We start from the raw sequence: 21,478 nt of genomic DNA on the forward strand, positions 1-21,478 counted from the left end.
ACAGTATTGTAGCATCGAGGGCACAATGTCTGTGTGCATCACTGCCCTCTACTGGATGGTTTTGGAATTGCTCCCTTCTGTCATAGACCCCACCCCCACAGCCCATGGTAAATGAAGATTCTCCCTTCGCTCCAGTGCTTTAGGGGAACAATATTTAATGCCCCCACGTGTGGGCAGAGGTTAAAATTGTTCGTCTGCTTGCAGAGGCATGGCAGGCCCAGGGAGGCAGCTGTGCAATCGCGTGCTGCCCAAGCCCAGTTTGTGGGCTGTAAAGCAAGCCCTTGGTGTTTGAAAATGTACCCGCAGCACTTGGAGTGGCGGGGACTATCCCTGACTCAAAGCCAAGCTGCTCCTTTTAGTCCAATGGCTGGCAGCCCTTTAAAAGCTGCCACGTTGGTTTCTATTAAAGGACACCAGGACACATTCATTTGGCTGAAATCTGGGCCGGTTCCGATCTGCTTTACAGCTGTAGGGAGTCCAGTCCTCACCCCCTTTAAGAACTCCCGTGTCCTAACAACAGTGAGACCTGCAGATTCAACAGAGCGCTCTGGGGCCTCAGGCGGAGCCCGGATACATCCAGGGATGGAAATTCAAAGGAAATGAAAGGGGGGAGGGGGTGAGCTGCTAGTTCTGTCACCCTGCTGTGATCCAGTGGATGTAGGTGGCAGATGTAGCTTGTCCAGCTGGATTTCACAGGCTGCAGGTGACAGAGGAGACAGGCTCTAGCCAATAGGAGGGTCTGGTGGGTAGAATGTGGGATGGAGACTTGGACCCCTGGGTTTGAGTCTCAGCTGGTCAGTGTGCAAGGCCTGGCTGCCCTTAGGCAAGTCATGTATGCTAACCAGTGCCTCAGTCTCCCACCTGTGGCTAGTGAGGAAGGCTAGGGCCCTTGCCTGCAGTATAGGAGGCTTGGTTGGGTTCAGTTCTCTTCTCTGCCACAAACTGCCTGTGTGAACTTGTGTAAGTCCCTTGGTCTCACACTCTCTGTGCCTCAGTTTCCCCCTCCATACGGGGGGATAACAGTCCTGCCTCCCAGGGCTGTATGAGGATAAATACATACAGCTGCTGTGGTGATGGGGGCCAGAGAAGCCCTTACGTAGCAAGCTAGCTGCTCCAGTATGGGCTAGGGGATAGCTCACTGAGCAAAAGAACCGGGTTCTGTGGCTGGCTCTGCTGCTGGGTGATGGCCAGCAGATTGCTTCAGTTCTGTGCCTCAGTTTCCCCAGCTGTGCAATGGCAATAATGATATTGACCTCCTCTGTCAAGTGGTTTCGGGTCTACTGCTGAGAGAAGCTAGGCATCCACACTAAACGCAGGGGATTGTTGATAAGCAGTTGAGGAAAAATAGCCGTTTGGTTCTCCCTTCCCCTTCTGCTGAAAAATGATACCCTCCTCTGGATTGACAGTGGGTTTTGCTGCAGCTCGCTCCGGCAGTTTCAGCTGCTGGCTGTAATATGCGCAGTAGGGAAGAGGGTTCAGTTTGTCTCTGGCAGACAAGGGCAGCCAGTGCAATGTAACTCTTCTCCCGCAGGATCTTGGCCAGCACCCACGCCATACCCTTTTGCCTCTCCCCCTGGCCCCGTCCCCCGCTTCATGGTTCCCATCTTGTTTTTATTAAAAACAACCCCAGAAGGACCTTGGCAGGTTTCCTGCCCTGCTGGGGAGAGGCGACGTCAGGGGGGCTCTGGCGAGTGAGGATTCGAAGGAGGAAGGCTGCCACGAGTTTCCTGACACACAGGCCCAGTGGAAAGGAAAAGGAGGACTTGTGGCACCTTAGAGACTAACCAATTTATTTGAGCGTAAGCTTTCGTGAGCTACAGCTCACTTCAGCTACAGCTGTAGCTCACGAAAGCTTATGCTCAAATCAATTGGTTAGTCGCTAAGGTGCCACAATTACTCCTTTCCTTTTTGCGAATACAGACTAACACGGCTGTTACTCTGAAACAGGCCAAGTACGGGAGGGGCTGGTCGGTGGGGAGAACGTACGGCGTACGATCTCGCTTGACAAAATGAATCAGGGCCACAGATCCAGCTCTGGCAGACAGGATTGTGGCCGGCGTTTGTCTCTCCGCCTGCCATGAGAGAACACTGAGCTAAAGCTGCCGAGGGGCAGGGCTGGGAAAGAGAAGGGCATTCATGCTCGGCCGGGGATAAAGAATCATAGAATATCAGGGTTGGAGGGGACCTCAGGAGATCTAGTCCAGCCCCCTGCTCAAAGCAGGACCAAACCCCAATTTTTGCCCCAGATCCCTAAATGGCCCCCTCAAGGATTGAACTCACAACCCTGGGTTTAGCAGGCCAGTGCTCAAACCACTGAGTTATCCCTCCCCCCCCCCCGAGGGGAGATGGTAGCAGCACCTCGTTCGAGGGGGCTAACGTGGGTGCACTGGGGAGAGTCACCGAGGCTGTGAATGTTGAATGCAGAGGGGGGGCCTTGTCTAAAGAAAGGACTCAAGGAGCCTGCGCTTGCAAGCTGCTCCGGCTGCGAGTCCAGGCTCCGCCTTGGTCCTGCTGCACTGAAGCAGGGGCGGGGAAGGGGAATGGCTGGATCAAATCCTCGAGTTGTGTAAGCCCCGCAGAAGCACGGCAGCTGTGCCAGGCAAAGCAGAGCGCGGCGTTAACCCTTTCCTGGCGAGCGGGAACGAAGCCACGCCGCTTTCCTCCTAGCAAACGGGAGCCTGATCCACGCTGCTGCGGGCGAAGGTGCTGTCAAGGGGAGAAGGATCCGTCCTTCACCTCCTTGCTCTCTCTATGTGACCGGCTGTGAACCAAAGGGATCCCCCGGCAATGTGGTCTGCCCCCGGGCTAGGTTTAAATGCCAGCGAATGGCTACACCGAGCTGCAGTCGTGAAAGGAGAAGAGTAGGGGGCAAAAGGAGGGGTGTGTTCACCTGCAGGCTTCGGGTGTGGGGGGGTTGTGGGCCCAGGCAGTTCTCCCTTGGAAGAGGGGTAGATCTGGTGCTGGAAAGCAGCGTGCAGTGCCGGGGTGTACTGTAATGCAGCAGTGTTTCTCTGTGACTCTCCTGCAGCCCCCCCATTGCTGGCCTGCGGACGTGTGGCTTTTCGTCCATTTAGTGGTCTCTGTGCGGCTGGTCTCTCTGACTGCTGACCAGCGGATGCCTGACTGGCAAGTGTCCCGGGCGGAAACGGTCCATTCACTTGGGACATGAGCCACTGCCCCCTCCCCAGCCCACTTCTCGCAGGAGGGGCTCGCCGGCGCTCAACCGAGGGAGGTGCCACGCCACAGAGAACAGAGCCCCGAAGGATGTGGGCTTTCCCCCCTCTGAGCTCCCCCACACTCGCTCCCCCCACCACCTCCAGCGTGCAGGGCTGCTGGCTTAGCTGGAGTCCTCTTCAACAGCCACAAAGGGCATCGCTTCCGAAGGGCCACCCCAGGGGTCTGCGGGAGCTGCTGAGCCCTTCTTGGTATTCACGGGTGCTTCTTGGAGCCACCGTGTGGCCTTTGGCTTATTGGGGTCCTGATCCAAAGGCCTTTGAAGCCGGTGGAAAGGATCTGATTGACCTCTGGACCAGGCCCCAGAAAGATGCTAGGAGCCACTTCCAAACTCCCCTGTGGATCTAGGTTCATATTTCAGTCCCGTCCCCACACAAAGTCCTGGGCAGTCCAGGGTCTGAGCCCATCTCTGATAACCAGGGACCATTGCCAGCAAGGGGTTAACTCAGCTAAATAGAGACTGTGATTAAAAAAAAAACCCTGGCCCTCTTGCCAACAGCCACACTCCTCTCTATTTTTTACTCCTCGTTCTGAGCTTCCTAGCTCTGCACCCCCTCAGCTCTTTCTAGAAGAGAAGGGGAGAGATTAGGCCAGTTTCTTCAGGCCTGGCTGAGTTTCTGCAGCTGGGAACAGGCCAAGCTCCAGGGCAAGGGATGACATGGGTGGGGGACAGAGAGGATTAGCAGCAGCTGTCCAGGGACTTCGCAGGGCCTCAGTGGACAAGCTGGGCGCTGCAGACCTGGGCTGTGACCCGGGGCCCGTCAAAGGCAGTAGCGATCTTCCTATTAACCCAGGGCGGGGAGGGGATTTGGATTAGGTCCCGGCCGAGCAGCGGTTTCTCTTTTGGCTTCCACGCACCCTCACTGATGTGCTAAGCAGGGCCTGACCTTGGGCCGCACACCTGGGAAGTTTGGGGTGTTCCGAACCTGGGTACGGATCTGAATTTTGCAGCTGGGGCCCATCTCTGGTTCTAGTGTGTGGGGCGGGGATAGGACTGGGGGACCTTGAGGATCCTTGCCCCATGGTCATGGATTCAGCTCTCGCAACCTGGATCAGCTTTTACACTGGAATTGGAAGGGGAGGTTCTGGTGCAGCGTTTTTCTCTGCAACTGGGGCGCTTTGGGAAGGCTTCATAGATTCCAAGGCCAGAAGGGACCATTGTGATCATCTAGTTTGACCTGCTGCATAACATTGGGATAGACCTCCCCAGCAACCCCTGTCAGTGACATTAAAAATGGAGTGTATTGTCTGTTCATTTACTTCTTATTATTTTATATTTCATTCCATCCTACCTGCCTACTAATCCTCCCTACAATTTCTTCTTCAATTCCTGATTAGCGATGCTGCGTGGCTGTTAAACAGCTGCCAGAGGTGGCTGCATTTCACTGCTAGGCAAAGTGATCCCTGCCCTAAAAACAAGAGAGCCTGAAACCGACTTTAGGATAATTCCTTTGTGTTGATTCCCCCTTTTGTTCTGTTCTGTTCATTGACAACCCTGGGCAAGGTGGACTAGTCAGGGTCCAGCCGGAGGGCTAAGCCTCTTTGGACAGGAACTGGAGTGGGAAAACCACCTGGACATCGCAGAGGGCTGGGCCCCCGCCCAGAGCCTTGGGGCACCCCAGGAAAGGAACTGTGATGCGAACGTGGTGGAAAATGTGGGAATAATCTTCCACCCCTGTGGAATGGGGGGGCCGATAAGATGGTGACACTTGATCTCAAGTGTCCCCTGAAGTGGATGACCAAGAACCAGTAGCAGCAACAGGCAGCCCAGATGCAGCCACTCCTGCATCTAACAGCTGCCCAGTTGCAACAGCTGGTCCACGACTCAGGGTGTAAGAACAGGACCCCGTAGTGATGGCTGGTCTGGCAGATAATGGCTCGGATGCAGCCTCAGGGGACCCGTGGGGTTTTTTGTAAGCCCAGGCGGTGCTGACTGTGCCAGTGAAGCTCAAGCACATGGGATCCGGAGACTTTCCTTGTGAGGTGGGAGCAAGTGGTGACAGTCACCCGGTGGCCGCCCAACCTGTGGACCGCTCCATTGGTGCCTGCTGGCTGGACCAGCACAGGCCGTGGACCGGACTGGATGCAGTGTCCACTCGAGACTAAAGGTGAAAGCGGCTGTACTTGGCTACCTCGACATCATGGAGGAGACCTTCTGTCAGAGGTTCTGTGGGCAGAAATGCCCCCAGGGAGGCCAGCCGCGTGTGGTGGCCCAGATGTTGAGAGACCTTTGCTGGTGGTGGGTGAAGCTGGAGAGTCGGGCCTGGAGTTGAGATGGCTGAAGTGCCTTCGGCCACCCCCGAGAGATCTCCGGTTCAAAGGGGAGCAGACAGCTTGTCAGCCTGGTTTCAGGGTCAGAAGCACCAGTACCAAGGGAACCCAGTAGGCCACAAGGCCCTGGACCGTCTCTCTGTGGAAAACCCCGGCCCTAACACAGACCAAGATCCCCGGAGCCCCTGCAGTCTCCCCACAGGAAAGCCAGGGCCCATCCAACCAGCAGTTGGAGTTTGCTTTGCATGTGGACACCAGGACACCTGTCTTGCGACTGCCTGCAGGTGGATGACAGAAAGCCGAGCTCATAAGCAAACCCCGGTGATGCTAACTGTCCCTACTTTGGTAAATGGATCAGAGGTGGATTCTGGGCATGGTCAGACCTGGTCCCAAACCCTGAGGCCTCAGGGGAAACTGCTGCTACAGTGTGTTGATGGGGATGTTAAACTCCATCCCACTGCCCAAGTGCAGCTGACAGTAGGGGAAGACACAAAATGGGGCTGGCCTCGACTCTGACCTACCCCATTATCTTGGGGGCAGGACTGGGAACATTTCTCAGAGATAGTGGGTGGACTTAAGACAATCCCAGAGGGGTGAGTGGAGTAGACCTGAAGAGATAGGGTCTCACAGGCCTGAGACATTGGCAGGGGGACAGCATAACTAGAGGAACCAACTTCGGAAGCAATGGTCTCAAGTTGCAATATGGGAGGTCTAGGCTGGATATTAGGAAAAACTTTTTCACTAGGAGGGTGGTGAAGCACTGGAATGGGTTACCTAGGGAGGTGGTGGAATCTCCATCCTTAGAGGTTTTTAAGGCCCGGCTTGACAAATCCCTGGCTGGGATGATTTAGTTGGGGATTGGTCCTGCTTTGAGCAGGAGGTTGGACTAGATGACCTCCTGAGGTCTCTTCCAACCCTAATCTTCTATGATTATAAATCCTAGACTGGCTGCCAGTGGGTAAAGGGGAGTCCTTTGCTACCGTGCTCCCAGGGCCAGGCGTGTAGCATCTCAGCTGTGTTGTAGGCATCGAGCGGCACCAAAGAAGTGGCAGAGAAGTTAAGCGCTGGGTGGGCAGCGGAATACCACTGACAGAACGATTAAGTGGTGGTAACCTCCAAAGCAGGGCGGGGCAGGTATGTCACGTGGGCCATGGGAAACGTAATTTCCAGCGAATGAGTGATGTGGAGGCCAATGCAGATTTCAGTGAGTGATGGATGACGCTGACCTAGGAGGGATTATGAACAGCAGAGCAGCGAGGCTGCACCTGGCAGGTATCCTGGGAAGTTTAGATGGCTAGGCAGATCCCAGTGAGATTAGCAGCATAACCCTACTCTCGGAGGCAGTTGCAATGCAACCAAAGGGTTGCAGCAGATACTGACAGGTTTCAGAGTAACAGCCGTGTTAGTCTGTATTCGTAAAAAGAAAAGGAGGACTTGTGGCACCTTAGAGACTAACCAATTTATTTGAGCATGAGCTTTCGTGAGCTACAGCTCACTTCATCGGATGCATACTGTGGAAAGTACAGAAGATCTTTTTATACACACAAACCATGGAAAAAATGGGTGTTTACCACTACAATCTCTCTGGTCACGCGATTACAGACATGAAAGTTGCGATATTACAACAGAAAAACTTCAAATCCAGACTCCAGCAAGAGACTGTTGAATTGGAATTCATTTGCAAATTGGATACAATTAACCTAGGCTTGAATAGAGACTGGGAGTGGCTAAGTCATTATGCAAGGTAACCTATTTCCCCTTGTTTTCTCCTACCCCGCTCCCACCCCAGACGTTCTTGTTAAACCCTGGATTTGTGCTGGAAATGGCCCAACTTGATTATCATACACATTGTAAGAAGAGTGATCACTTTAGATAAGCTATTACCAGCAGGAGAGTGGGGTGGGGGGAGAGAAAACCTTTTGTAGTGGTAAACACCCATTTTTTCATGGTTTGTGTGTATAAAAAGATCTTCTGTACTTTCCACAGTATGCATCCGATGAAGTGAGCTGAAGCTCACAAAAGCTTATGCTCAAATAAATTGGTTAGTCTCTAAGGTGCCACAAGTCCTCCTTTTCTTTTAGCAGATACTGAATAGGATGTGAAGCATTTACAGAGGGGATCCTTTGCAAGACGATGGACCAGATCCTCAGCTGATGTAAAGTGGTGTAATTCCATCTGACACTGGAACTGGGCAGATTTACCCCAGCAGAGGGTCTGGCCCAGAGGGAGCAATGGATGTTGCTCTGACCTGGCTTTAGTGAGATTTCCCCTGGATGCCACGTGGCCTGATTGCTCTGCGTTGGCCTGGTGTCAATCAGGAGTCACTCCACGAGTTCCTGGAGTTAGACAGGTGCAAAAACCAGTGTGGGGTCACAGAGCCTCCCCCCGGAGCCATTTTCGGGCCTTTGGTCAAGGGAGGTTATAAGGGTAGAGGAAGTCACAAGGGAGGCAGAACGGAAATGCTGACGGGAGCAGAAGGTGTGGGAGGGGGACAGAGTTAGTAGTGTTTTACTCTACTTTGCATTTAATTGTGAGATGTGGCAATGTCCTTTATGCAAAATCATATTCCCCCCCTCTCAGAAATGAGCCATTTGTAGAGTAAAAAGGGCTAGTTTGGGTGGGAAAAGGGTAGAAGTATTACGTGAAAGAGGGCAAAATGAAGCCTATCTTGGAACACCAATGGAGGGGGAAATCTGTGTCTGTGTTTGACACGAATACCCCGTTTTTCAAAACCTCTCAATAACGCAGTATTGTCCAGACGCAAAGTCATCCAGAATGGAACAGTGACAATCGTGTCAGAGCCCCGTCATTTGCCACAGCACATCAGGCTGATCTGACACCTCTGCTACAGAGCCGCCTTTCCAGACAGAGCCGGGGAACACAGAGGAGGCTGCAGAAGAGCAGATGAAGTCCTGCTTTGGGCTGGATGGAGTTGTCAAGGCAAATCCTACTGGCTCAGTGCATGTGGCCCTGTCTCCCTCTGGTGCCCGACCCCAGGAACGACCACAGCTGGCTTCTCCCAGCTAAAGCAGCTCGGGTAGAAGAAGGACTTTTGCTTTTGGTGCTGAAGCTTGTGGCTTCGATGCCACTGGATGACCACGGCGCCCGTACGGTTGCAGTCACAGTTCACTGCGGAAGGCCGTGGCATGGGATTGCAGAACATTCCCATCTGCGTCTGGTCTTGCCTGCAGTGAACACCTGCAGGGTGTGCAATGATCATTGCAGCGTCCTCATGTAAACACCCAAGCATTGCAACTGGACTCTGCGTAATGTCGCTCCCATTCGTCTCCTCTCTCCAAAGCTTACACTCGTGTGTCCAGCTGCACCTTTCACACCATCCCTATGAGCTTTGTGAATCCCGGGACGATTCTGGCCTCTTCCCACAGTCCGATTTTTACCAGGCAAACTAGGAGGTGCATTTCCAATCCAGAGCAGCCTGCTCTCTCCAGGACACCCAGTCCAGCACCGAAGAAGATGGCTGGCTCCTCCCAGGGGAGGGGGAAGGAGTCTTTGTGGGCACGACAGACAGCGCTGAAAGAAACAGAAGAGACGGATTCACTCCCCCGTCTGGTTAGGAAGTGGCGGGACCCAGCACTGATGTCGTTATTCCTGGCCGAGCTATTAACTGGCTGCGAAGGAAAATTTAAAGGGGTGTCAGAGCTACCCACCTACTGTTCCCTTCAGTAAATAAACCACACGCACTGCAGCTGTCCATGGACTGAGCTCTGTGCTACAGGGTTCTGTACAATCTGCACCAGCTTGGCATAGCATCTACTCTCAGCAGCCCGTAGCTGAGCCGTGTCCATGCTGGGCTGTCCCTGGCCCAGCCCCAGGGATCTCTCTCTTCTTTTCCCTGGTCTCGTGGGTTCGTTGGGGGGGGGGGGGGGGCTTGGGTTGTTGCGAGTGGCCAATCGGATTGGGAAAGGGGGGGGGGGGGGCGGACACCTTTCCTTTGGACCGGAATTCTCAATGGAGCGGCCCCGGCAGAGCACCTGGCCCGGCATCTCAACCCCACAAGAACATCAGAACGGCCACACTGGGTCAGACCAAAGGCCCATCTATCCCAGTCTCCTGTCTTCTGACAGTGGCCAAGGCCAGGTGCCCCAGAGGGAGTGAAGAGAACAGATAATCATCCAGTGATGGTTAACTTGCTTGAACTTAGCTCCCAGGTTTGCTAGCCCCATCCCTATGTCTACACTGCACACTAAGCCTAAGCTTTGACTCAGGTTTGAGCCCACACCGTGTCCCCCACCCACCCCACTGCGTCCGTCCACACACAAATGAGCCTAAATTGGGTCAGCAAGCACTCAGGACCTGGGGCCTAGAACCTCGCAACGGGGGTGGAGCGGAACCCGAGTCCAGCTGCGACTCTGGTCCAAGCCGTGACATTTTGCAGTGTGGACACAGCTCAAGCTGCAGACCTGAGTCAGAAGGTCTGCGTAATGCAATGTGGATGCATTGGCACAGCTGGGAGAGCTGGGTCCTGTAGCTGTAAACCCAGGCTTACAATGCAGTATGAATGTTCACGGGCGGGCTTGGAAACACTGAGTCCCCTGCAAAAGGGAATCTGAGAAGTGACTTGCCCAGGGTATCCGGAGCAGAGCAAGGAATTGAATCCGGATCTCCTGAGTCCCAGCCCAGCACTTAACCCACAGCCCCCTTCTTCCTGCTTGTTCTGTCCTCTGAAGCCCTGTCCCAGGCAGGGCCCCACCGACTTTGGTTTCCAGCACGCGGATGGCTGGGTGGGCACAGGGTTGCCACGGCCTCTATGCTGCCTGTTCCCGCTCTTTCCTTCCATCTCCCTCTGCAGGGTTCGCGTGCGTGGCTGAGCTGGGATGCCCCCTGCACAAGGGCATCCTCGAGGGCACAGCCTGGGGCATTTCGCCATGGGCATTGAATGCGGATGGTTTCCCCACAATATAACTGAGGGACGCAAATGACAAGCCTGAGTCTGTGGCTCTTAAATCGGACAATGCTGCCCGATTCCCCGCACACACCCAGCCCCTTGTGACCGGAGGGTTTCCAAGGGTTTGACTGCACAGCAAGGAGCCGGGCACCGGGCAGTTGACACATGTCAGAGCAGGGTTAAGGGACTGGCCCCTCAGCAGCCAATGAGTCAGTGGCGCAGCTAGAGAAGCGAGTCCCAGCCCCCTGCGCTGATCACTGCACCGCACTGCCTGCCCGGCTCACTGACGCAGAGGATCAAATACACGGAGGTGCAGAGTGTCGTCATAGCCGCGAAATGTCAGCTCTGCTTGCAACTAAGTAATCGTCTCTCTGAACTCAAGTTCTCCTGCTGCGCATCCATGGGCCGCTTGAGCTACAGGAGGATCGCTGTGAGCGGTACAGGGCCAATGGCACACAGGTGAGCTGTTCTGATGCCACCCAGCAGAGGGCCGTGCAGCATACACCTCCTGCCCAAGTAGAGTATATCGCTCTATGTTTCACTGTGTGGAAGCTACCGGCTGTCCATCCTGTGTGATCAGGACAAGCTAGTAAATCTGGTGAGTAAGCAGCTGAAATAGCAATGGGAGGTGGGTGCTTAGAAAGCTGTCATGGCCAAGGAGATCCCGCCCACCCCACCCAAAAGCCAGTAGAGAGCTGTCACACAATCCTGCTGGGTCCCCGTTCAGACCCTGGCTGGCTGCTTGAGACCGCTCCCCTGGCCACGCGTCCTTTGGACATGTAAAAGAAAGAAATGGGCCGGAAGCGCTCTCAGCCTCACTGCGCTGCTTCCCCCAAAGGGTTAGCCGAAGAGCCCGTGAAAATCTAAGCTCATCCCCTCTGACAGCTTGGGTAGTTTCACAGCCTGCTGCTTGTCACAATACATCGGAAGGGAGGCAGTGGAAGCCCAGGGCCTTAGAGCCCACCTCTGCGGAAGGGCCTGCCAGAGCAAAACTGCCAAACCTGTAGTTTTTGGGTGGTGCTTTTCAATTCTTCCATGAAGGGAATTTTGGCCTCGTCTGCCTTTGTCATGTGCACACCCCCTGTTGATCGCTCCATTCACCGCCATATACTCCATGCATCTATCGACCCAGCTGTCTGTGAACCTGTCTATGTCTGTGGCCCTCATCACCAGAGTTCATCTGAGTGCCACAACTCTGATAAGGCACGAGAAAAGAAATCCTCAACCGACAGGAGGGAAAAAAACGAAATAGCAGGGGGCTGAGGTGTTCCCACGATGCAAGTTCCTGCCTTGTTCATGCTGGGCTTTTTTGCATGTGTATGGAAACCAGAATGTCTTTTAAAATAAAGGTCCAGTAGAAATTACTGTGGCCAGATTTTAAAAGAAAGTTAAATGACAAAAGGTAAAAATCCGGGCAGTCGAACTGGAAGCTGAGCTCTTCTGAAAGTGTGTGTGTGTGTGTGTGTGTGTGTGTGTGTGGAAATCTCAGGGAACAATTCCCCCCCAGCCTATATTAAGCAGGGGGTTGGATTGGATGATCATAGTGCTCCCTACTGACTTTGAAACGTGTGAATCTCTGAGATAAATCCGGGGGGGGGGGGGGGGGGGGGGCTGAGGGGCGCATTGGCAGATCCTGTGATACTATAGGGCTCAATATGATGGGGGTTTGGTTGGAATGCAGGGGAGTTTGTTGGTCCATTTACAGCCTCTCCTGTCACACTGCTAGGTGGTAGTGAACTGATTGTCAGTGCAATTGCTGGCATGGTGCCTAGAGCTTTGGGGTTGTGCTTTGTAAATGGAAAAACTATATAAATATTAGGAGAGGAAGAAGACTGTTCCACGTAGCTGATTACATAGCCATGGTGGAGGATCGTGGAGAGGCGGAACAAAGGAACCCCGTTGGGCTAAAACCCCTGGCTCTCTGGAGATGTGTCAAGGGGTCTTTAGTGTGGAGAGTACTTAGAGAAGCTTATTTACACATCCTGCCTGGAAAGTGAAATGCCTGGCAGCGTGACACTCCCAAACACCACATCGGGGGATTCATTCAGGGAGAAGAACACCACCAACCGAATCCTCAGAACTACCCCGACAGCCCTGCCTTGCTCATTATTAACTGGTGCGTCATTGCAAACCATAACGACGCATTGGCTCAACAGATGGTTTGGTCACAAGGAATAAAACGGCTCTCGCTGAGTCGATGCAGCTTAGCTGCATCATTCCAGCTGAGGACCTGGGCCATGGTTCTTCCTTCCTGTATTGGGCGTCGGGGGTGCACTTGGCAGAAAGTCTAGAAGAAGACACGTTTCCTGTAAAAAGGAGCTCGCAAGCAAACTAGAGCGACAAACCAGGGGCCTACGCAGTGCACCCAATGGCCAGGTGCAGGCATCATGCAGATTTTAGGACGAGAGGCTCCCCCGTAACAAATATAAATAAACAAACCCCAAGGCAAATCTAGAACTAGCCTGCAGGCCCGGTGGCGCTGAGGATCATCAGCAATACCATAGCTCCAGCATGGCTGGCAGGAAAGTGGCATCGGTGTAAGTATAGTGCGTGAGGGGGGCAGTTCTTCTCGTCCCCATGAATGGAGGCGGAGGTGCCCTGGTGCTGGCCTATTCCAGTTGAATTCCGATTTTGAAATTGCTGTGGGGGAGGGCAGCGGAAATAATACGTTAATATTCAGGGCCCATCATGCACCATCAAAACAGCAGTAATCCTGGCTGCTCAAAGGACAATTTGAGCAAGTGGGGAAGAGTCCTTACCTGAATGGGGAACCAAAGTTACTGCTAGCACTTGGGTGGCTGCTGGGGAAAATCGCCCATTAACATTTGTTAGAACATAAGAACGGCCACACTGGGTCAGACCCAAGGTCCATCTAGCCCAGTAGCCTGTCTTCCGACAGTGGCCAAGGCCAGGTGCCCCAGAGGGAATGAACAGACAGGTAATCACCAAGTGATCCATCCCCTGTCACTCATTCCTAGCTTCTGGCAAACAGAGGCTAGGGAATTCAAAGGAATTTGTGTTGGTTGTGGCTTGGGCTGCCCTTAAAACAGATCCCAGCATGGCTGTGTCCATCAGGGGTGTGAAAAAACCACACCCCAAGCGACAAAATCCCGGCGTAGACACAGCTGCGCCAACAGAAGAGTGCTTCTGTCGGCGGAGCTAATGTTGTTCGGGGAGGTGGCGTTTTCCCTCTGTCAGGAAAACCGTCGGTGTTCGCTGTGGTTACGGTGGAGCCATGCAGAGCTATGCTGACATGGTCTCTGTCATGTAGCCAGAGCCTGTGTTCGCTCGCCGCAGGCTGCGAATGTGTCCCTCTCCTGTGGTTACAATGGGACTCTCAGGAGATGCTTGGGAGCTGCAAATTTCAAATTCCCCAGCAGCAGCAGTCCCGGTGGAAACCTGATCCCGCGAGTTAGGGCCGTCCAATTGTGAAACAGACAGAGACCACGTGACCTGCACGCCCGACCACAGCAGCTGGCATGTTTGCATAACGACCCCGGAATTAACGGGAGCAAGTCCTTGGAGATGGCTTCAAATGAGGAATCCGAGACAATCTGTTGTTTGTTTGCGTGCAATTAGCAAAGTGGGAAAGAGGAGCAATCCATCTAATACATGATTCTTTGCAAATTACATGCTTGGCTCATTATCACCCCCTATTTTCCAGGCACTGGCCCATCAGAGAGATTGAATATGCTATTTAACTGCACCACAGCTGCCGTCCAGCCAAATTGCCTTGTTGACAAGCACTGAGATCCACTCTGGTAAATCATCTTTATTTGTCTCTCATCTGTCTCTCTAACAGGACCCGCTGGGCAGGCCGAGGTTGCAGAGTTAAGACTCCCTGAGCAAGCGCCTCTGGTTGTAATGAGACTCATTGAAGCTTTGGAAAACCAAGGTACGTCAGGGGTATGTTCCCTTGGGCACCTCCTCACATTTCTTCCAGCTGGGTCAAATTCGTGCATTGGGCATGCATGTTCCCTGTGTCATGTGCACACTCCTTCCCTGCTGATGCGGCATGACGGACCATCAGAAACGGGCCCCATCCACCCCGGGGACCAAAATCGAGATTTACCCAGTGCGCTTCCACTGACTTCAATGGAGCTATTCCAGATCTATGCCGGAGTGAGAGCAGGATTTGACTGCACGTGGCTGAAACCTTTTAAACGAGGCTACAGCCTGACAGTGACACAGACTGCAACCGTCCCTAGCACCATTCTGAAATATGCAACAATCACCTGCACAAGCCATGCTATGGAATCTCGAGGATGGATTACCTGTGGGGTAGCATTATCTAAAGTGAAACCAACAAAAACCTGTCTGCTCCGGACAGGGAAACCTGTAGTACCTGGAGGCTAGGGTCCACCCCTCTGTGTCCGATCCACAGCAGAGATGGGTCTGCACAGGCTTGCCGGCTTGCCGATTCAGCTCAAATCTCCAGTTCACTCCCTATCATCACTCGAGATGGGGGCTGCCATATTTGCCCCAGCCATGCTAGGCATTGGTTGTTGGGGGTGATTCTGGTACTTAATGTCTGTTGATGAGCACAGGTCGTTTGCCGTCATGGTTCAACCACGGCCTTGTTCTGCCTGGCGCTTGGCAGTTGTTGGTCCAGCAACCAGAGCAAGCCCCACATGCAGACAGTTTGCAGGGGCCGGGGGCAGTTTAGCACTGGGCTCAGCTGGTTCAGAGCATGGCTGTCACTGACTGCTGAATTAGGGTTCATCCCCAAGCGGGGGCATGGCTGTTGACAACCCACATTGATGGTGGAGGGTAAGAACATGAGGCTCAGTCTCTGCACCCAGGGAACGTCAGCACCCTTTGCAGCTCTCCTTTGGTCTCCTCTGAAGCTGCATGTTACACATTGAGCCATAATAGCGGAGCTGAGAGAATAATTGCGCATGAAACCAGCAATGTCAGGCTCAGACGCCGTTAGGACTCTGGCAAGCTGTGCAGCTCATAGCGTTGCAGGGGGCTTTACTTCTATCTGGCTGGGGAAGAGAGGGGCCTGTGGACGCTCGTTACAGCAGGGAGTGCGCATAAAGGGAACGCGGAGTCTCTCTGAACATCCATCCCCCTTCTCGGAAAAGTCTAGGACTGGCGGAAAATGTTCCATCAAAATTGTTGTTCAATGGACACTGGGGTTTTTTTTTTGGCTAAATGACCGTTTTCATGAAAAGTAACTGAAATATTTTGATTCAGATATCTTGCCCCCAGTGCCTTATGGGAGTTGTAGTTCAGTGAGTTTCCATTTTTCTCCCTGGGTTGGGATACCCAGCTGGACTACATCCCCCATAATACACCAGGGCCAGTGTCTCCCATGATGCTACCACCTCCCTTCACCATAAGGAGAAACAGTGGTGCATCATGGGAGAGGTAATCCAATCAGGGAGCTCAGTCAATCGAGGAGAATGGGAGCAGGAGTCACCCAAACTGTTACTCCCCGGAGGCATGGCAGCAGGGTTTCCACATAAAAATATTTTAGTTTTTGATTTTTTTTTCTGACTGAAAAATTGAACGTTTCTTTGAAAAATGTTGACAAATGCATTTTTTCCCCCATCACCATTTTCTGTGGGTAGAACCCCATTTTCAGACCAACTCTAGCGAAGTCCCAATTGCTCTGTCAAAAGGGAGCTCGGATGAGGTCGGAGGGCTAGAGATGGATGGATTAGCCCCTTAACATGGATATAATTAGTCATTCTGAATATTTGTAATTAATTTTTTAAATCAAAAGGGCCATTTTTTTCCAAAAATGAACATTTTGGACCCAATAGGAGGGTTTTTGTATTTTTCTGGGTTTTTTAATTAAATCTGAAAACAACAAATGTTCAGATTTTGACTTTCCCTTTTTTCCTCTGGTAAAATGAAAAAAAAGAAGGCATTAGGAAAAGAAAAGAAAAGAAAAGGGGGAAAGCCCCCAAACCTGAAAGTCTTAAGTAACTTTTTGTGTGTGTGAAAATTTTGAATAAGCAAAAAGGAAAAGTGCTTTTAGCTTTTCATATATTTTGCACACACACAAAAAATCTTTCCCATTTTTTATCCAGCTCTAGATCTAACTTTCATAACAGGAAGAGAGACACTCGTAGGCACATAACACATCTGAACTGGCCAGCCCTATAATAGGCATTAGCTTGGGTCATAGAAACGGCCCTGTGTATGCCTCCACACTACTATAGGTAGCTGTGTGAGGCTTATGATTAGAGCTCGGAGAAATTGTTTTTGCACAGAACCACAGATTCAGCTACATTGGAATATTAGGCAAATGTGAGTCAATTTTGCAAATTTCTTTCAGTAAAAATAAAAAACTATAACAAATAAAAAAACCCGAAAATGTTCCATTTTGACACTTTAAAAACAAAACATTTGGATTTTTCAGCTCAAAATGACTTTCCGTTTCAAAATTTCCTTGTAATTTTATTTAAAAGCAATCCAAAATGTCAAAAATGGTAAAAATCAAAATGAAACCATTTAATTTTGTCAAAGCATAACATTTAGGTTGGCCAGAAACAAAATCTTGTTTTGACTTTTTGATTTGCCGAACATTTTGAAAAAAAAATAATTTTGGGTCGACGCAAAACAATTTTTATTGGGGGGGGGTTATAATTATTTTTGGAATTGCTAGCACATTGAAAAATTGATTATTCACCCAACTCTGACACATGGTGGTGCAGTTCTGATTCCATGCAGTAGAGGGCACTGTTCACTCATACGCTCTCACACACAACACAACACAACTCAACACACACCTAAGGTTGCAGGCTATTGATAGCGGAACAGAGACCACAAAACAAGATGACCCTGTCACTGTAATGCTGACCCCATCTGTGCGTCGGGCCCTTTGAGCAGATCTGAATTAAAACGTGGTTTGTTTGCATGGTGCTTTGGAGGGGGAATTCTTGACTCTGATTTCTGTTTTCCCTTTTGGTTTCAAAGGCATCGACAATGAGGCTCTTTACCGAGCCCCTCCTGGCTCCTTCAGCAATCCTGAGCTCAAACAGGCTCTTCTGACAGGTAAGCCACCATCACGCTGTTCCCTCCTTCATCCCGATGGGCAGAGATGCTTCGTACCGGGTGTGTGCGAAGCTGGGAGAAGCAGGGTCGTTCATTACAGGAGCACTCCCTGCGCATAAGCAGTGTATCCGCGAGCCACCTTTTCGTTTCCAGCACTGGGATCTAGAGTTCTGGCAATATCATTAGAAGAGTCCTAAGCAGTGATCGGAATAGAATGCTGTAATGAACTGTCTGCTGGGAATAAGCCACCACTCTCCCCTACTGGCTAGAATCACAACTGCTTAGCGGTGTGTATGGCATAGGCCCTATACTGCTGACAGCGAATGGAGATTTCCCTGTAGCTCAAATGCTAAGGGCTTTTGCTTTTGAAGCAGTAAGATCTGAGTTGTGTCCCTGCTGTGGCTGGAAAGGGCTGAATGGCCATGCTGTACACAGCATAGTGATGGCCATGAAGTTCCTAAATGTCTACGGAATTTTGTTATAATGCCTTTCTATTTATGTAACATCCTTACAGTGCAATTATATGCCACAGCAACGGCGTTGTGGTGCTCCATGTTTGTTCCCCAGTAACGTTCATATTAAATGGGCTCAGTTTCAAAGTAAAAAGCTAGTTTTCCTGACAGCTAGCTCTGCATGTACGCTAGCCTAGGGGAGGCCAGGGAACTGTAGATCCTGCTTGAAGAGCACGAAAGCTCATGCTCAAATAAATTGGTTAGTCTCTAAGGTGCCACAAATCCTCCTTTTCTTGAAGAGGCTGTGTACTGACTCCCTGGGATGGTCTGTCAGGACAGTGATGTGCCGTGATCTGGCTGATGGAAGCCATTTAAAAGGAAAGTGAAAATCAAAAGCGTGGGTATGGGCAGAAGAATGGCTGTGTTACCATGGCACCTTCCAAGTCAGATCAGCAGAGCCAATGCGGATCTGGGACAGGGAGCTGGATTCTCTTCTGACTCACACATAGCCTACAGAATGGTTAGGTGAGTGCCAAATGCGGACTGCTTAATACCAGTGGCGACCCACGAGTCGGATGGGGCCCAGCTTGACTCTCAGATCTCGGGCTGAACCTGTGTGGGAGCCCCCAGGACATGCTGGGGAAATCTGTAAAATTCCCAAGTATGTTGCATATTCCATGCATGTGTAGAGTCATCATTAGTTGGAGTAACCCTCCAGGCAGTGCGCCACAGTGACAGTTGGGGAAAAGTCTTCAGCCCATGTGATACCTGAGGAGTTGGTCAGCATCATTCTACCCATTCTGTAGCTGGGTAAGCTGAAGAGCAAACGGGCCATGGCCTATATTTTCAAAAGTGGCCTCTCCTCTTGGATGCAGCTCCCAGTTTTCAGCACCCCTGAAGATTAGGCCTTAGGTATGGCTGGATAGATACCAGAAAGGAAAGGGCACGTGGTAATTGTAGCTGCAGATGGTGCAGTACTGGGGAGTCAGGAACCCTGCGTTCAATTCCCTGCTCCACCACAGTCTTCCTGCGTGGCCTTGGACAAGGCGCTTAGTGTCGCTGTGCCTCAGTTCCGCCATCTGTACAATGGGGATAATACCCTGCCCTGCCTCCCGGGGGGTTGGGAGGATAAACCCAGTCAAGGTTGGGAGGTGCTCAGATCCTGTGGCGATGGTGGCCATAGAAGTATCTGAGAGAGCTTGATGTGCCTCGGGATCACACGGTGAGTCCGTGAGCCGGGCAAGGTGTAGGATGACCCAGAATTCCCACTGCTGCAGCTAGCAGAGCAGAAGTGACAGAAAATTTTCCACTAAACCGTTTATTTTTGACAAAAAAAATCTCCATCAAAACGTTTCCCCCCTCACCCCACTTAAGCAAAAATCATCACCAGAAAAAAAACTTGTTAAAAAACCCTCTTTTTCTTAAACAAAAACAGGAAAATGATCTGTTTCCCGCCACAAAGAATATGGAATATTTTCTCAACAGCCCTAGTCAGAACCACTAGCCCATGCGCCCCTCCTGATGTGTTTGATGCAGAGAGGGAAGGACGTTTCCGATAAAATCCTGCCATCCTCTCTTCCAGTGTGGAAGCTGGTGTTAAGTCGGCAGAGTGGGGAGACCAGCTGGTTTTCCACGGAGCAGCAGCGTGTGCCTTGCAGACCGGTTTGGGAACCAGTGGAAAGACGAGGCCTGGAGATAGTTACTTTTCTTCCTCTTTCTGTATTTAGGGCCAGATCCTTAGCTGGTGTAAATCAGCAGCGCTCTCTTGAAGCTGGCGCAGGAACCAGCGGAGGAACTGGTTCTTCCATTTATTTTCCTTGTTCTCTGTTCATTTTTGTTTTCAGTAGTTTCTTAGGAGGGTTTTTAAGGTTAATTTTTAATTGATTTTTCTCCATATTTTTCAGTGCCCCCCAGAGCCCCAAACTTCCCAGTTGCTCCCTGAAGGGGGAGCAGTCTCTGTCCTACCTCCAGTTCCCCTCCTCCTCACCCCTTGGGAAGCTGCACTGTCCCCTCGATTCACCCCACACATGGGGTCTCCTGGTGCAAGAAAGCACGAGCCGGTGATCCAGCAGTGACGCTAGGAAGAGCCCTCCCAATGGAGAGGCTAGGGGAGGTTTGACTCCGGTTTGCCTTATCCTGAGCCCATGCTCAGAAGATCAAAGGCAAGGCAGGCTAGGTCATAAAAACCAGGCTCGGCATCAAAGCTTTGAAAGATTAGGAGACTCCAGGCGGACAGCGAATTGCAAACAGCCCCTTCAAGGTGGACCACTGCTGTGATGTGGCTCAGAGACTCTGCCCACATGTTCAGAGTCCAACTGATTGCCAGCTTTAGGGTCAGGAAGGATTTTCCCCCCAGATTGGATAGGCTGGGAATTTAGGGATTTTTCACCTTCCTCTAAAGTGAGGTGCACGGATCAGTTGCTAGGATCATCTGGGCATATCCCATGTAATCAGTGCCCTGCCGCTGCCTGGGCCTCGGGCACTGGTGGCATCTTGGCCTCTCTGTGGCCCACAAGTTCAGTCCCCTGAGGCCTGGAATGGTTGGGTCTAACCCAAGTTATAGGGCCCAGCACAGGCGTGATCGGGCGAAATCTGACACCTGGGTTATCCAGGAGCTCAGTCCCTTCTGGCCTTAGACCCGAGGAAATCTCTGAAAGAAATACAATCACCCTTGTTATCTGCATAATGCCAGAGCAGACAGCATGGCACGCCCGGGACCGAGGCAGATGGGGTCCCTGCCCCACGCAGGATGCCCAGATGACAGAATAGCACAGCACCATGGCAAAATCTGGGAAAGAGGGAGAGAACTGTAGGCTGGGGGTGGGCCTTGGGGGACGGGGGCAGTGGGGCGCCAGCAGTCCTGGGGTGACGCCCACCCCAGTGCAGAGAGCCAACAGAAGGCCCCCTCCAGCCCCCACCGGTGCCAAGGTTCCTCAATGACACCAAGCTTCAGTACTGCAGAAGAGCTTGCTTTGGGTCCTGGGCCCCGAGGGGGCGGGGGGGTTAATTTCACCCCGGGGCCATTGAAGCCAGTGGGAGTTGACAATCCTTGGGTGGTGCCTTTATTTAAATTTGTTACTGGTTTTTGGTGTCCCTAACCTTAAAATACTCTCCGCCCCCTCAACCCAGCCCTTCCTGGCCAGATTTCCAAGCTGGGTTCCAGGCATCTTCCTTTTTCTTTTTTAAAAAAGACCCTCTATCCCCACTTGTCCATAGGGAGGCGCTGTGGTACCAGGCAGTGCCCAGCCGCTGGCTCCATGTGGGCTCCCCGCCTCACGGCTGAGGCTTGGGAGTTGTATCGGGAAAGCTTCCTTCCCTGGGTCTCGTTCCTTGCTGACCCTGTGCCCACGGGGCCTGGCTGTTGGCAAGGTGGCGCTGCGGCAGTGCCGGGGGGGTGGGGTGGGCTCCGCTGCCGGGCTCCTGACGTCCCAGGCCCATGAGGAGCTGTCGCGCCAGGCCGCGTTGCTATGGAGAGGGAGTTGATGGAAGAGCTATATAAAGCCACATGAGCTCATCGCTTTTTAGCACAACCAGGAAGCAAGTCCGTAAAGGGGGAGAGGCGTTTAAAGGACCTCACCAGCTGCAAGGCGGCCTAGCAGGGGCAGAG

The 21,478-nt window shown here is 52.1% G+C and overlaps 1 protein-coding gene across 2 annotated transcripts in view; it reads left to right on the plus strand.

Moving 5' to 3' along the window:
• Positions 1 to 21,478, plus strand: part of PIK3R3 (phosphoinositide-3-kinase regulatory subunit 3) — a 349,039-nt gene that overhangs the window by 67,694 nt on the left and 259,867 nt on the right. For both annotated transcript variants that reach the window (XR_012160507.1, XM_073357839.1), the window contains exons 2-3: positions 14,214 to 14,306; positions 17,342 to 17,419. Coding sequence is in view for 1 of the 2 variants with exons in the window: in XM_073357839.1 (XP_073213940.1) it covers positions 14,214 to 14,306; positions 17,342 to 17,419 (171 nt within the window). In the remaining variant the exon portion in view is untranslated. The remainder of the gene's footprint in view (positions 1 to 14,213; positions 14,307 to 17,341; positions 17,420 to 21,478) is intronic.

This window comes from Lepidochelys kempii, chromosome 8 (genome assembly GCF_965140265.1).
Source record: "Lepidochelys kempii isolate rLepKem1 chromosome 8, rLepKem1.hap2, whole genome shotgun sequence".
Taxonomy (NCBI): Eukaryota; Metazoa; Chordata; order Testudines; family Cheloniidae; genus Lepidochelys; species Lepidochelys kempii.